The sequence below is a fragment of the Neomonachus schauinslandi genome, chromosome 12 (genome assembly GCF_002201575.2).
Source record: "Neomonachus schauinslandi chromosome 12, ASM220157v2, whole genome shotgun sequence".
In the NCBI taxonomy this organism is placed as follows: domain Eukaryota; kingdom Metazoa; phylum Chordata; class Mammalia; order Carnivora; family Phocidae; genus Neomonachus; species Neomonachus schauinslandi.
Genome location: NC_058414.1, coordinates 91,339,459 through 91,355,021, shown reverse-complemented (window position 1 = coordinate 91,355,021; position 15,563 = coordinate 91,339,459). Strand labels below are relative to the sequence as shown.

The 15,563-nt window shown below is 38.6% G+C and overlaps 1 protein-coding gene across 5 annotated transcripts in view; it reads right to left on the bottom strand.

Annotated features, from left to right (window-relative positions):
- LOC110582969 (putative RNA-binding protein Luc7-like 2) overlaps positions 1 to 14,411 on the bottom strand; it is a 60,527-nt gene extending 46,116 nt beyond the window's left edge. For 2 of the 5 annotated variants that reach the window (XM_021693012.2, XM_044920199.1), the window contains exon 1: positions 13,987 to 14,411. In XM_021693012.2, the coding sequence (XP_021548687.1) occupies positions 13,987 to 14,047 (61 nt within the window). In that variant the 5' untranslated portion in view covers positions 14,048 to 14,411. Of the gene's footprint in view, positions 1 to 725; positions 797 to 3,555; positions 3,631 to 13,986 lie in introns of those variants that run through there. The other 3 variants (XM_021693014.2, XM_021693013.2, XM_021693015.2) reach the window with 3 other exon arrangements.
- Positions 14,412 to 15,563: the final 1,152 nt, after the last annotated feature.

The following is a 15,563-nucleotide window of genomic DNA, read 5'->3' as shown; positions in this document are numbered from 1 at the left end:
GTAACAAAATACAGATGTTAGTTACGATTTTTTTTGCTTAGAATCTCTTTGGGGAAAAAAAAGAAAAAAAAACTCTTAAGGACATTTTTTCTACGTAGAATGATAAGCCCTAAGAAATGTAGGTATTTTATTCTAGCCTTAAATTGATATCATCATTGATGAACGAAAACCTACTGATGAATTACTGAAGCGAGAACTGTTGGTACCAAAAGAGATTGTAAATACCTCTGTACTTCACATGATGTCTGGGGCACTCCAAAAACTCATCTAGGAAGTGATTCAATTATTTAAATTAATTTCTATTATTCTCATGTGAATAACAAAAAGGTTAAGCCTTTACCCCTTTCACATGGTCTTATTTTGAAGAGCTTAATGCAAAGTCAACTAAATATGTCATTTTTAGATGGGGTAAGATTTTGTTCAAATTGTTTTAACTCCATTAAAAAGACTTAAAGAACATTCTCATTTGCAATCAGGGCATATAAAATTTAAGAAAAGTAATTTATAGCTAAAATGATAGCTTCAGAGCAGTTCAACAATAGGTTTTCTAGAGGCTAGTCTCTAGTTCCAGTAGGTTACTTTGACACCACAATTTGGAATAAATCATTTAGTGTTCACGCCTGCTACTATAATAAAGATTATTTTGATGGTCCTTTTTTCCTTTTAAACACAACTGCTTTTGTTCCACATTCATTAACACATCTGAAAAGTTAGTGATAACTCACGGCTCGGCGAATGCGGGGCCTTTCTGACACTCCCTTGCAGATTGAAGTAGGCAGGCATAGATACATTGAACCTTTACAAATAAAACAAGGGGCCAGATTGTTCAGTTTGTATAGAATAGACTCTGCCAGCAATTTCAATACAGCATCTAGAAGTACATGTTGACTGTAAAGATTCTTGTATATGAAAACAAAAGTGAACAAAATCAGGGTGTTTTATTTTGCAAAATACTGACTTAACAAGTGTAACCCTACAGAAGAATAAGACTGACCATAGATAGGAAAAAGTCCAACGCTAGAACTCTGGGAAATGGTCTCTGGACCAACTGGGGTTTTAAAAAAAATGTTTTAAAGACTTTATCTCATTAAGACTTTGGTGAGGGCCTAAGTTCATATTAGAATGGTACTATGATAAGCTAGCACCAGAAGGGCAATGCTATATATTCAAGTTTTTTGCTTACTGGCATGTAAGAAAAAATGTCTTATTTTCAATCTGTACCCAAATTATGCTAAGAAATTTAAAGATGATGTAGTTTTAAATACAAAAAAAAAAAAAAAAACACAAAAAACCCTTACATATCTAGGACTCTCCCTACTACAGTATCTAAGCTTTTTAGCATGCAACAACAGTATTGTTTCAATGCTATGTCAAACTAATGGCTCAATAATATTATAAACCAGGCCTTAAAATAAAATCAAGATTCTTAGAAGTTTTACTAATCAAACATTTTGTAAAGTAGGGCGACTGTTTTTGCTTCAGAAATCACAACATTAAGTCTAATATTAAGATACATGTGCCCTGAAGACACAGCTGTCAGGCAAAATATAAGAATGCCAAATACGAATTTAGCAAACATTATCCCCAATGAACTCTTACAAAAAGCATATTTCTATAAATGCAAAAAAACATTTTAAAGTAACTTCTCACTGCATAAGAATGGTTGCTCTATAGACATTTGATAACTGCAAACACAATAAATACAGCTATCAAATATCAGCTTACACATTAGAAAAACCTTTAAGACCATGAAATAATAAAACCCCTAATAATTTCAGATACAGAAATATCCCGAGATGGACTAGCACCTAAGTATCTGTTCATTGGTATTTTTAAAGTTTTACTTAAGAGACTTTAAGATTAATATCTTAAAATAATTTGGCTACATTACCATGCAGTGTTTAATAAATTTATTTGGGCTTATGCCATGAAACATATAATTTAGCTAAACCAACAAAGAATTTTAAAATAAAAATACTGGTAATTTTGGTTTCTATCAAGGTATCTGGCCCAAACCATGTTTTTCAAAAGAAACAAGGTAAAACAGCGCCCATTTGGAAAAAAAAAGGGGGGGGGGGCAGACTACAATTAATAGAAAACAATTATGAACCAGATCTTTTAATAAAAAGAATTACTTCATGAATTCAAATGCTGTATCTTTGGGTTTTCTGGGCATATAGTCATATAAAAATAACCTAAGTTAAAAAAAAACAATTACCCTCTTACACTAACATTGGATCCAAATCATAGAATCAAACCTATTAGTGCACATATCTTTTGTGCTAGTCAATGGGGTTACAAATAGGCATATAATTACAAGCTCTCTACCTTCAAGGAGTCCGTGATAGTGACAGAGAAATAGGACACCTAATTGAAATAACAAGTAATAAAGTAGCATGACCCGAATGCCAAATGGATGTCTCTAGCAGTAGTACTTCGGGAATTCTAAGACTAGAATGGCCACCAAGGATGGAGAGGTTAGAAAAGGCTTCATACAAAAAGTAGAAGCCAAAATTTAAAGAAAAGATAGGACTCAGACCACAGGAAAGAAGAAGAACATTTCAAACTGGAGTATTATCTTTGACAAAGCTTATAAAGGCAGAAAGGTTTAGGGAATTGTAAATACTCCAAGTCAAATTTGGCTTTGGAAAATGGCTACATGTAGGGGAATAGCAAAGCTGAGGCCAGAACAGTATTTCTTGGGTAAAATTTGATTTCTTAATTTTTTCATCAATCCAAATTTTTAGTGTAAACAAAGTTTAAGAAGTTTAAAAATAACAAACAGAGATTAAACCAAGTTATCTGAATTAACAGCAATACAGTGTCCTACCCATAAAAACATGGAGGTTTCTCTGCCCTGTAACCTCTACAATAATTAATTAGGCTTTGTACATAACTACAATCTAAGTTTTTAGAATTAGCAACTTGATTTATAACTTTGGTAGGCAAAGTGTTCTTCATTTGAATGGAAGCATGAAAATTTCTGTTAATATTTATTACCAAGCAACTAACTTCAGAGTAAAAACTTTAATTCTCTCTTTGGTTCAACCCCTCCATGAGTTTCATGAATTGTAATTTGTACTTGGGAACACCTGAGTTGCAAGTGTACAAGAAAAACTGGAATGCCTATTATTCCTCTCAAGGCTTCTGAGGAAGTTAACAGGGCCTAATGTGGTACTGAGGCAGTTTCCCTTGGGGAACACAGATAGGCCACTCTAAAAAGGCAGCTCCTGCCCAGACTGTACTCAAATACTGCTATGCTCAAAATCCCCTTCAATCTGTTGGGAGGGAAAAATAAGCCCACTGTAAATCCCAACACCGCTATTTTATGGTCCTGCCTCTTCTGAAACTGACTTAGACTTAAACTGTAGTAGTAACACTTAAAACTTCAGCCTAGATGGTATCTGACAATTTACATGGTGCATGCTATTTTCCCAATGCCCACCCCCTCCCCCCTCCAGTGCCACCCACCCTCTCCCTCCCATACAAACAATAAATCAAATAAATTTTCACAGATTTAGGTGCTATTTTAAAAACATCAAAATTTTACTTTACCCATTCTCTCCGATGCTCCCTGTATTTTTTTAAGCTGTGAGTGGATGACCATGCTATGTGATCAACAACTGTGAAGGCTAAGCAAAAGTGAACTGAGTTTAGTATTGTAATTAAAAGAACCTTAAAGTTTGTAATATTTGACATATATAATGGTATGCAGAATCCTTATTTTACTGCATATTATCAGGCATTAATGGCAAACAATTTATAAAAACAACTAATTAGTATTTCTTTTGTATAGAATTAGTTTAGAGCTTAGCTTAGGGAAAACAGAAGAAAACTCAACAGCACACAAAACAAATGGAAGCAACCCCTAGCTTATAAATGGGGCCAGAAGAGGGAAAGCCCTCCCATATTCTCCAATGTGACAACCAAAGCCCTCCCCACAGGTACACTTGTTAGGGAACAAGTGTCACCACTGGCTTAGGACAGGATAGGCACATTCCCTCTGAAATAAAATCCATATCCCTTCAGTGAAAGGAAAGCAGAGCAAGAAAAAGAGGTGTATAACTGATAGCTTAAAGTTTCTCATTTCCCTGTGCCTCGGAATCATCAAATGCAGAGAAATGTTTCACTCTTCTTACCACTTCTTATAATATATCAGCTACTGGGGGGCGCCTGGGTGGCTCAGTTGGTTAAGTGACTGCCTTCGGCTCAGGTCATAATCCTGGAGTCCCAGGATCGAATCCCGCATCGGGCTCCCTGCTCGGCAGGGAGTCTACTCCCTCTGACCCTCCCCCCTCTCATGCTCTCTTTCTCTGTCTCATTCTCTCTAATAAATAAAACCTTAAAAAAATAATAATAATATATCAGCTATTGGGTCCACGTAGTAACACAGAAACTATATTAAAAAAACTACATAAAGGCCAATCTCTAGTCTAGTACAGGGCAGGAAGAAACTTGCCCTGTCCCAGGAAACCCTTGTCTTCAGAGGTAAAAGCAGGTGATTCCTGCAGCACAGTGTGATTACTTTTACATTCTTCGCAAACTTTCACATCAACTCCACTAACTTGTCCCACCTACCTTTGCTGTTCCTTTAGAACTCAGCCTAAAGCTCATCTATAAGAACTCATTTGTAATTATCCTTTTAAAAAGAAATCTATTACTCCATGTAAATGTTAATACACTTAGTTTAATTCACTATACAGTTCAAAGTATAGAATTTGTTTTGTAAAAGGACTCACTACCACGTCTTAACATATTATGACTATAGGTGCTTTGAAACAGTTAACACGACATGATACATGTCAAACTTTTCAGGAATGTATTTATTACATAAGGAAAGAAAGAGTACTCAGACAAAGGTGGCAGTGGGAAAAACCAATTATGGCATTGTCCCTTCCAAATATAGTCACTTCTATATAACAGAACTTATAAAGTCATACCAAGTAAGTAGTAGCAAATTTCTTTTCCTCCAGAAAAAATGCAAAAGTAAGGGTACTATATGGTCCAGAAACGCTATCCCTCCTAATCATTCCATAGGGTTTATAATTACAAATAGGTACTACTATTATCCCATCAGAACCCCCAAGACAAGCCCAATACTTAAGAACTTAAAATACTTAAAAACTGCAATGCCCATTGTAGAAATTGCTAGAACAAGTTCATTCTTACTAAATATGATCAAAGATTAATAATGCTAAAATAACTTTTTAAATCTACCAGCCTACTTGTCTATGAACATCCATGTAACAAAATTATAAGGAACGAGACAGGGGAACAGCCTTGCTATTAGGTGAAAAAGCTTACAGGATATTTAAGAGCTAACAGAATGGTGATGGAAATGTGAGAACAGGAATATTAAAGTAGCTACATTCCAAGGGCTCTATTCCACCCCTCGCCACAACTGTATCTTCTCTCATTACACAAGCATAGAATCTTGGCCACTGGCAGGGGTGGTGGTGGAATCTATGCTTTAGGAAATCTATCAACATGTTTCTCCTTTTAGATTTAAGAAATACATTAGAAAAGCCTGAAAAAACTGTTACCTAAAAATTAAATCCTAGAAGCAGATTATATAGAATGTGTTTTATGATATATGTCATAAAGGAAAGTCAGTCATTAAAAAGTTGCAGCCTGCTAAATTTTCTATTTTGATACTTACTTGCAGAGCTGCAATGCTGATACAGTAACACTTGTACTGGGGCTATCTGGTGCCTTCTATCATCCAGAACGTTCTATACACAAAATCAGAAGTAATGAAAGCTATCTCTGGCTATGAAGACATAGCTGAAAAGAACCAGAGAGAAAGTGATTGGCTGATTTACCAAAAAGACAAATTTTCATTGGTTGGCTATAGCTATAAAAGCTAAGCAGAGCCTCCCCAAATCAAAAAACAGTGAAGGAAAGAAACAAGAAAGGAAAAGAAATGAGAATATCAAAGGACAAAAGTGACAAACAACTCAATGATAAAGGAAGTTAAAATGAAAAACAGATTACCATGAAGGAGACGGAGCCTTACAACTACTGAAATGACACAGCAGAAATACTGTGTCATGTTGAATACACACCAAATTCACAAGGATTGCCTCTGGAGAAAGGACTGTGACTGTGAAGGGGACAGAGGGACTTCATTTGTAGTAATGTTTTGTTTTGTTTTTAATTTGAAGAAAATATACAAAATAACATTTGTTCACTCCTATAGGTGTTTGATAGTCTTTTGTATTTTTTAACAGTTTTTTCTAAATTAGACCCCTATAATCAGCATCACAGAATTCATCACTTAAAAATAAACATAACTGGGGGCGCCTGGGTGGCTCAGTCGTTAAGCGTCTGCCTTCGGCTCAGGTCATGATCCCAGGGTCCTGGGATCAAGCCCCACATCAGGCTCCCTGCTCAGCTGGGAGCCTGCTTCTCCCTCTCCCTCCCGCTCCGCCTGCTTGTGCTCCCTCTCTAATAAAAAATAAAAAAATTAAAAATAAATAAATAAACATAACTGTTCATGTGTAAACCTTCATTCCCCACTAGACTTTCAGTCCCTCCAAGATTAGAGTCCTGTATCACTACTTTATTGCAGAGACAAAAGACAATAGAAACAAATGTATCCATAATCTCTAAGGAAAGGAAGAAGTAACTAAAGCAACTCAGCAATCTGGGGATATTCGGGAAAGGAAAGGAAAGATTTGATTCCTATCAACAATTACTATACCCTAAAGCACATCAGCCAGTAAATACACAGAACATGTCTAGGGAAGTTAAGTAACATGGGAACTTCTCAAAATACAAAAGCATGGTTTCTAGAATCTGAGATGAATCAACTATTTTCCTAGCAAGCATATCCTGTTGTTCCCCTATCCACAACATAAAAACACAGCCACTTCCCCCCCCCAGTTTCTAGTCTATCTTTTTTAAGTAGCCTTTCCCAGGGCCAGGCACCTTTCCACATTCCCATTGTGAAACAGGTTGGTGAAATCCCACAGAACTGCTGGCTACCATGGGCCAAAACACTATTGGAGAGGTGAGAATTCAAGCTAAGTGAGGTAATTTCACCCTGTGGGCTAGATGAACCTCTCTAGGGACTCCTAGATGGCTCTATCTCATAGGTATGTATCTCTTCTGGTCATTCATTTCTACTTCAGGGCTTGGGTATGTACAGTTCAAACAGCTTTTTCTTTCACATGAATAACCAGAACAGTATTTTCCGAAGTATGAGATTTATACAAAAGATGATTTTAGGTGTTATCCAATTGCACCAACAGGATTTCACCAACATTTTAAACACCACTGAATCTTTTAGTGATTATTTATCATGATTAACTTTAAAAGTACATGATGAAGTCCACCTGGTGCTTAACATCTAACAAGTTCTAATGTTTAGCACGTGTGACAACAGAGTCTAAGCTATCTTTTTTTTTTTTGAGTCTTAAATTCTCTCTTAAAATACCATGCTGTTCTCACTGTATTTTTCTGGTGACACAAATTTTCATTTTAAAATTAACTTTAATTTTTAGAAAGTGAGTTGACATGAAGAAAATATTAAACAGAAAACAGTAAAAATCAGTCAAGGTGGTATGTGTGACTAACATTTGGGAAACATTTATCTAGAACAGAGTTTCTCAAACTTTTAATGTGCATCAGAGTCATGTAGAAGGCTTCTTAAATCACAGATTATTGGTTCCAATCCCCAGAATTTCTGGAGTCAGCCCAAGAATTTGCATTTCTAACAAGTTCCCAGGTATTGCTAAAGTCTGGGGACCACACCTTGAGAATCACTTATCAAAACACTGGTCAACAAGCTTTTCCCTAAAAGGCCAAACAGCAAATATTTCAAACTCGCCAGCCATATATGTCTCTTGGAACTACTCAACTCTGCTGTTTTAAGGCAAAGCAGCAATAAACAGTAGGTACACAAATGGGCATGGTTGTATTCATATAAAACTTTATTTACAAAATGCAGGGGAGCCATAATGCCAATCCTGATCTAAAATATACCTTCAAATAACTAAAAAAGGGTATACTGTGTAATCTAATAGTAGGACAAAATGAAGAGGCAGTGAACAGCTAAGTATACTATAGATACTATCCAAAAAATATCCAACTTATTTTATTGAAAAGTAAAACTTTGGAAAGTTCTAACTCTGAAAGAGAAAACTGAAGTCTCAAGAAGATAAAAACAAAACAATTTACCATGCATTCAGGAGACATGACAAAAGACTCAGCAAGGGCAGCTGGTTAAATTCTTTTCATGTTGAATCACACAGGTGAAACATCACTGCACATGGTTCACAACTAAATTAGAACATATGGATCAATATCTAGTGAGCTTTTTTTGTTAGAAAAAAATTTAAAAAGACTCCTTTCTCTAGCCCATGTTAAACAGCAAAATGACATTTATTCAGTTTTTACAAAACTACGCTTTTCTATAACCTCAATCACCTTATAAAAATTTATTAACTGATGTATTTTGGCCTTGCCTTTCAATTTCTACCCTAGCGGCTATAAGTGCATGAGAATTTAAACCAAAAAGGAACAGAAGGTGTTTCTGCAGGTGCTGAATTCACAAGATTCCTGTTAGAAATATACCCTCTCTCTCGCTCCCTCATTCTTTCTCCAGCAAAATGTTCCAACTTTCTTCATCTTCTTCGTCTACAACTTCTTAGTAGACTCAGCTGGTTAGAACAATCATTTATATTTCCTTATAGATTATACTAATAGCCCTGAGCTTTTAGGATTCAACCCATTTCATGTACCTTTCTAGAATTCCATCCTTGAGGAGAATATGCCTCATTTATCTAGTTTTGCCCACACTTAAGTGACCTTCAGTTTTAAGCCATCTACCTATCTTTGCAACCCCACCACTTGCCTGAATCCCACCACTTGCCTAAACTTCAAGCTTTAATGTCTGTACGAACCACCTGATACTGAACACCACTATCTGACTCATTAAAAGACCATGATCCAGGACACCTTTCCGGCTACCTATCTTGAACATGCAGCTCACCACCATTTTTCCTTATGTGACATCTTATCCAAATCAAAGCACTTATTTGCTGCTTACAGAGCCTATGCAGTGATAGACAAAATGATTTTTCTTTGGTTTCAATTTATTTCTTTATCCAAGGTAAAAGAATATCTCACAAGCATAGGCTTCCCTGAGGAAAGCTAAACAACTGCAGAGAATCCAAGGACAAAACAAGATTATATGAAATGATACTATTACTGTTTTCTGGGCTGTTTTGCAGACTGAAATATTCAGAGTTCAAAATGCAAAATGAGTTAAAGTTTGTTTAAAACAGATTCACCATATGGAAGTTAACAGAGCTTTCAGTGTTTTGATATGCCTGAACCTCTGATGAAGTCAAATATTCACTACAACTCTTATTTAGCCTGATGTTTAACTACCGTTTAACCTTATTTTCACCAAAATTACTTATGTTAAAAGAATTTACAAGCTCTGGGGTAAGATATACCCGTTACCATTTTTAAAAATGTGTGCTTGTACATTAAAGGCTATGCCTCCTTCACTTAAAATGAACAATCCAAGTGGAATAGAATGGCTTACAACTGACCAAGAAATAAATATGGCTCATTATGCTAATGAGAAAAATTTTTAAAAAAATGCTCTCAATGTTGATGACAAGTCAAGGAACACAGATTAAAGATGACTTTATGAAGAAAATCCACTGAAGAAAAAACTACTTCTATCTTTGATTCAATGGTTTATTTTGCAGAAAGGCAGCAATGTCACACTATCCTACAGGTTCAACAGTTATGTATTACTAACCTTATATCAGGAACAAGTAAATGATTTTCTGAACTCTATTTTCCTGGTTACCTCCTAGCATGAGTAGTACCCTTTTTAATTTTACATTCTATAAAACTACCCCACAATGTAACTGATCACCAAAAATAGTAAATTAGGACTAAATGTACTCTATTATCTAAGAAAGTACATCATTGTATGTTCAGAAAGATTACCCTCAAAAAGAGGCACAATTATCTGAAAGCTTTAACTTGCCCTAGACATTCCCTAATCATAATGGGCAACTAATGATGCAATAAAATTCTATTCTATAGTCTACATTCTGTTAGTCCACTGGTCATTTGGGGCACGAAGTGGGGGGAGGGGGTGTGTAGGAGGTGACTGCCATTCCTGGCCTGTTTTAACCTTTCAGAGATGATGTCTGCCATTTAAAGGTTATAAGTAATTAAAAAATATGGAGTCCTTAAAACTACTTCTGTAAATTCCCTGGTTTCTAAACTTAGGATATAATCTAAATTCATACCCTCCATTTTAATTCCTATCCCTTGCACCTTGCCAGGCCTGTTAGGGGTCAGGACCAGAGGATTATAACCAAATTCTATTTGCTGGCAAAAGAGCTTTAGCTAAGGGACATCTCTGCAATTAACCCAACTCAGAAAAAATAACTACAGTCTGTGCAAGAACATTGAGTTCCTCCAACTGTCACATAGACAATTCTCAAATTGCTGCCTCAATTTTACTTTACTGCTCCTCTCTTTCAAATGGACTATGTTCGGGGAAAAATTTATCCCTCTTCCTTCTATTAATGCTAACAACTACAAGAGAAAGGTATTTATAAAGTTTAATTTACCTCAAACTTCAGATAAAATAACATACTAATTTATATCTACTTATGGTTTCTCTCTCCTAAAAAAAACTTAAAATATACTTATTTTTCAACAGTTTTTGAGTGTAACATAGGAAATTATTTGGTTTCCCACTTAACAGATTATTGATTTAACTTGAGGCAAAAAAGGTTAAGTGACTTACCCAAGGTTACAATTAGAGGTACAGCTGGGGCTAGAAACCAGGTCTCCTGAGTCTCAGCCCAGAGCTCTTTTCCTTAGCCCATGATGCCTTATCAGAAAAATCCAAATACAGTCAGACCCCCAGTTACATGGGTATGAGTTACACTGATTCACATATACAAACTTTATATAGTGTGACCAATGTTTCAACTCACGCGGTACCCTGCTTCCATTTATGCAGTATGCCAGGCATCGGCACGATTTTCAGTGGCACACAGGCGGTTGCCACCACCAGGGCCCTAGGCAAAATTGCAAAGAAGGCAAAGTTTGTCTTTGGCCCTCCCACCACCCTGATGCATTCCTCTCCCACCTCCTGGTCATCCCCCTGCCCAGCCTCCCAGCACCATCATGCTGCCCTCTGGTTGTCCAAAGCCCCCCACTTCCACCACTCACCCAAGACTGTCCTTTCTGGGAGTGCCCAGTGATCCCAAAATTACCTCTCCACTTCCTTGACACTAAAATTCCCATTTCTGAGAATTTCAATAAAGCTTAGGTAATCTATATGATTAGACTGAATTAAGTAACTCAAAATAAGGTACTTTTAATAGACTTACATCTCCAAGGAGTTTAAAAAGGAACTAATTAAAAACTGAGTTGGGACAGAGGAAGAAGGAATAAGTATTTTTACTGGTGGAGGAGAGGGGGAGGTGAAAGGGAAACAAAGTTTTCCCAGTGCCCTAGGCTTCTTGTGCCACTTCAGATTCCCTCAGAGACAGGACACTAAGGGTTGAGGAGGGGTTATGGCAACCTTGAATCCCACTATCCCAGAGAACATGGTTGTTTTATAGTCAGTCTCGGATGATTAAAAAAAAAGGGGGGGGGGAGCTGCCTTAAACACACCCTCCCCTACCTACCTTTTCCATCTCTCTCCCACCTCTTGGATCCCCATTTCCACCTCTTAGTGCCAAAGACACCCAACAGCATTCCCTGTAAGCTGTTCCTTTGTCCAATACAAAGCTTTCCATTATATGGTTTTAAAGTATGTGGTGTTATTCAGGAACGTATCCATATTCCCCTACCCCTGGATAACTTGAAGTTGACTGTATGCTAAAAAAAAACAATCCTAATTATTTAAAGGTCCTGAATCATAAGATGAAATATGTAAACTCATTATCTGGTAAGGAAAATAATGTTCTGATTCTTATCTTGCATACATAAAAGAACTAATATGGGTATCTTTTCTTTTCCTTGAAAGTAGTATGTTTCTTACTTCTGGCCCAACACAGCAGTGAAAATCCAGTCATTTCAGCTAAATAATATCGTGGACTCGTTAACATGAGTTCATTGGTAAATCCTCTTAGTCTGGAGGCAAAAAAAATCTGGTAACATACACATAAAAAATGTAAATTTATTTGTATACAAAGCAGAATGGATTTTAAGAAATCCATGTTTCTGCTGACTACACACACAGGAATATATATTTATATATATATATATATTTAATGTAGCTTTACAATACTAGATTGGCTACTTCGTTTGGAAATTTATCAGGTGATATCAGGAGATAGCAGTACTTTGATCCAACTACCCTCCCAGTAAAATTAGAAAATTCAATCCATGTAGAAGGTACCAAAAATGGTATCCATCTAGGATTAAAAAGTTCATGTAAAATCTTAAATGATTTCCATACTTTTACTACAAAAATTATTCTGTCAGCTAAAATCCTGAATTAGGTCCCTTCCCAATACCGTCTTCATTATGGAAAAGGAGCAATGTTAAGACATGCTGCAGTTATAAAATAACCATTCTTATCTAACAGTGAAAAATTAACAGGTAGAAGTTTCTGCAGGGGCATTTTTAATTAATGTTAACTTGCAAGGGTTTACTACACAAAATTCATTTCCTTCCCAATCTTCCCCTCCTCTCTACACAAGCACAAGTAGGTTTGCCACCTCCACCTATTTGTCTATGTGTCCTAGGAAGACAAGTTCCCAATACGGGTTTTTATTAAAACTGTGAGCCCTGAAAAGCCATTCTCTGTATGCACTGAGAAAAATATCTGAATTCAATATACATTTTTTAACCTACTCACATATTTTGCTGCAAAGTATTCAAGAAAATTACAAGAGCAACTGTTAAAAATATGTGTGCCTTTTCTCTTACGTCAAGCAATTTAAGTAACTTTTCAAGAAAAAAGCATTTCTTTAATGGCTAAGAAACGATCTGCCTAAACAAGCAACATATAAAAATAAGCAAGTGTTTTTGCTTTTAAGAGAGAAAGTACTGAACTAGACCTTTCCTCCATATTAGCATGGATTTGAGCTCAATTTGATAATACATTATCATCATCACCAAAAAAGCAACAACATTTCATCTTTGCATTTAGGAATTCTCTTTACGACAAAAAAGATCCGCAATTAGTAATTTTCTACACAAACTCTATCCTCAGCGCCTAAAAGGATCGTTGTTTCTCTCAGTTCTACTTCACTGGGCACCACATTTTCAAAATGGTTCTATTTGGGGCACATGCAAGACTTGTCAATATTTACTGAACAAAGCTTCTATTAAATTCTCTAACAAAATGGAGGTCTCTCGGAAAAAACAGGCCATAACATTTTTCTTTTCACAAAATGGGGCCAAACACACCCACTTCAAGAAACCATGGTTTGGGTCAGATTTTTCCATAAGAAGGATTGTTTCTGTGGGATCGAGTGTGCACTTCTGGGACTGGGTTCATAGTGAAGGTTTTCTCCAGACCCAGGTAAGGGGCGGGGGGCGGGGGTGGGGCAGTTCTCTCTGGATGCTCTGGAGGGCGGCGGCGAGGGATGATCCCAAAGCTCTGGGTTAAGTATTAGTTCAGGGGACGGAGGCTTTAGCGGTCCACCGGTACCTCATCAGACACAAAACGGGATGACCGACTACGCCAAGAGAGACGTGGGCTCTCCCGTCCCAGACAAGTCAACACTGAATCTCAAACTCTCCTTTCTACCTCCAGGCCCCGCCTGACCTCATTGGCAGCAGTTCCCGCCAATCCGCTCGGTCACCGCCCCCCAAGCCCGCCTGCCCAGCCCTGATTGGATGGGACGGGAGCCGGGACCTCGTGTTACCAATCTGGGAGCCCCTTACTCAGCCACACACGCAAGCCCAGGTACGCCCGCGGAGCCCCTTCCCCTCGCTTTCCCCTTCCCCTCCCCCACCCCCAGGGCACTGGCAGACACTTACCGTCCCGGGAGGTGCCCATCAACTGGTCCAGCATTGCGCGCATCTGGGCCTGCGCCGACATGGCGGCGGCGTAGCGAGCGGGCGGGGGTGGGGCGCAGACCGGGCCCTTTCGGGCGGGGGGGACGGGGAAGGGGTGGGGGAAGGTGAGACGCTGTCTCAGTTGCCGCCGCCGCCGCCGCCTCAAGGCGTGTGGAAAGGGAGCCGGAGGGCTTGTAGGAGAGTCCGGGCTGCGCTCCTCACGACGATGCGTAAGTAGAAGGCAGCAGCCCCCGAAAGCAACCCTCGTTCCCTCGCTCTCCGTCGGGTCTTGGGGCAGAAGCGTTACGGGCTAAGCAAGCTCTCGCCTCCAACACCGCCACCCGCCAGAAGCCGTCAGCCCCCCCTTCTAGCTCTGACGCCGCTCGCCGCCACCGTCGCCGCGACGTGAGCGCGCACGCTCCTCGCGCTTAGTTGTTTCCCGCGGGGGCTCCACCAACTGGCGTCCAACTGTATTTGCTCCACCCGCCCCGCCCGGGAGAGGTTCCACCCTAACGGCTCTCGGGCGCGTGCACGCGAGCTTCTCCCGCCCCCTTTCCCCCAGATCTCGCGAGACTCGGGTTATTAAACGACCCTCGAGCCGGATCTGCCCGAGGCGCCAAACCTCATGCTACCAGCTGCGAGTGGGCTAGGGTTGGGCGGCACGCTGTGCTGGCGAACCAGACCCAAATTAGCAAATGTGCCAGAGGGTTACCCCGAGTTGAAAGTAAGTGGAGACCTTACCCCTCGGTTCGACTGAGATTAGCAGTCTTAGTAGCTAATACAGGCGTATTGGATTATTCATTGGCCGATTAACTCGTTTTCAGGGGCCCACCCAGAATATTGTACGCTCAACCTTTCCCCGCTGCTGCCTTGGCCTTCTACAAAAGGAGCCCTGGAGATCTGACATCTGGGTCATTTCCCTTTATGCATAGAGGCTAACCGCCCCCCCCCCCACGAATTAGGATAAATCAAGTTCAGGAAATACCACCCGAAATTAATACACTAAGAAACGATGACCTAACCGATTCGGATTGATTATCATTATTTTTAACGGGAAGCTGTTAGTCTAAATTTGGAACTATAAAAATTAAGTAGTATTCTCAGAAAGGAAAGGTGATCTTGTAGAAAGTTTCTTTTTTCCTGTTTAAAAGATGAGTTTGAAGAATAAGGCCTTTTCAGTGTATCAGCAGCATTGACAGTGGGAAAGAAAGCCTGTGTGTTCATAGCTTGCCATCACCTTGGGTTCAAAATCTTAGTCGACTGATTGCTAACTGGGACCTTCAGTAATTTATGTCTTAATCTCATGTTTATGGGTCTAAACACACATACCTTATAGCATAGTTGTGAGGACTAAATAAGCTAACAAAATGCCGAGCTTGATATTTTGACTTTTTTTGTAAAATATTAATTCCTTAAAATGAGATATAGGTACTTCCTACATACTTGGAAGAGAAGTAATGGTAAAAGGTTTTCATTAAAAATTTATGTGCATCACCCTGGAACTTAAAATCTATTAGCAAGATTAGTAAAAAACATAATAGTAATAGTCCTGAGATCCC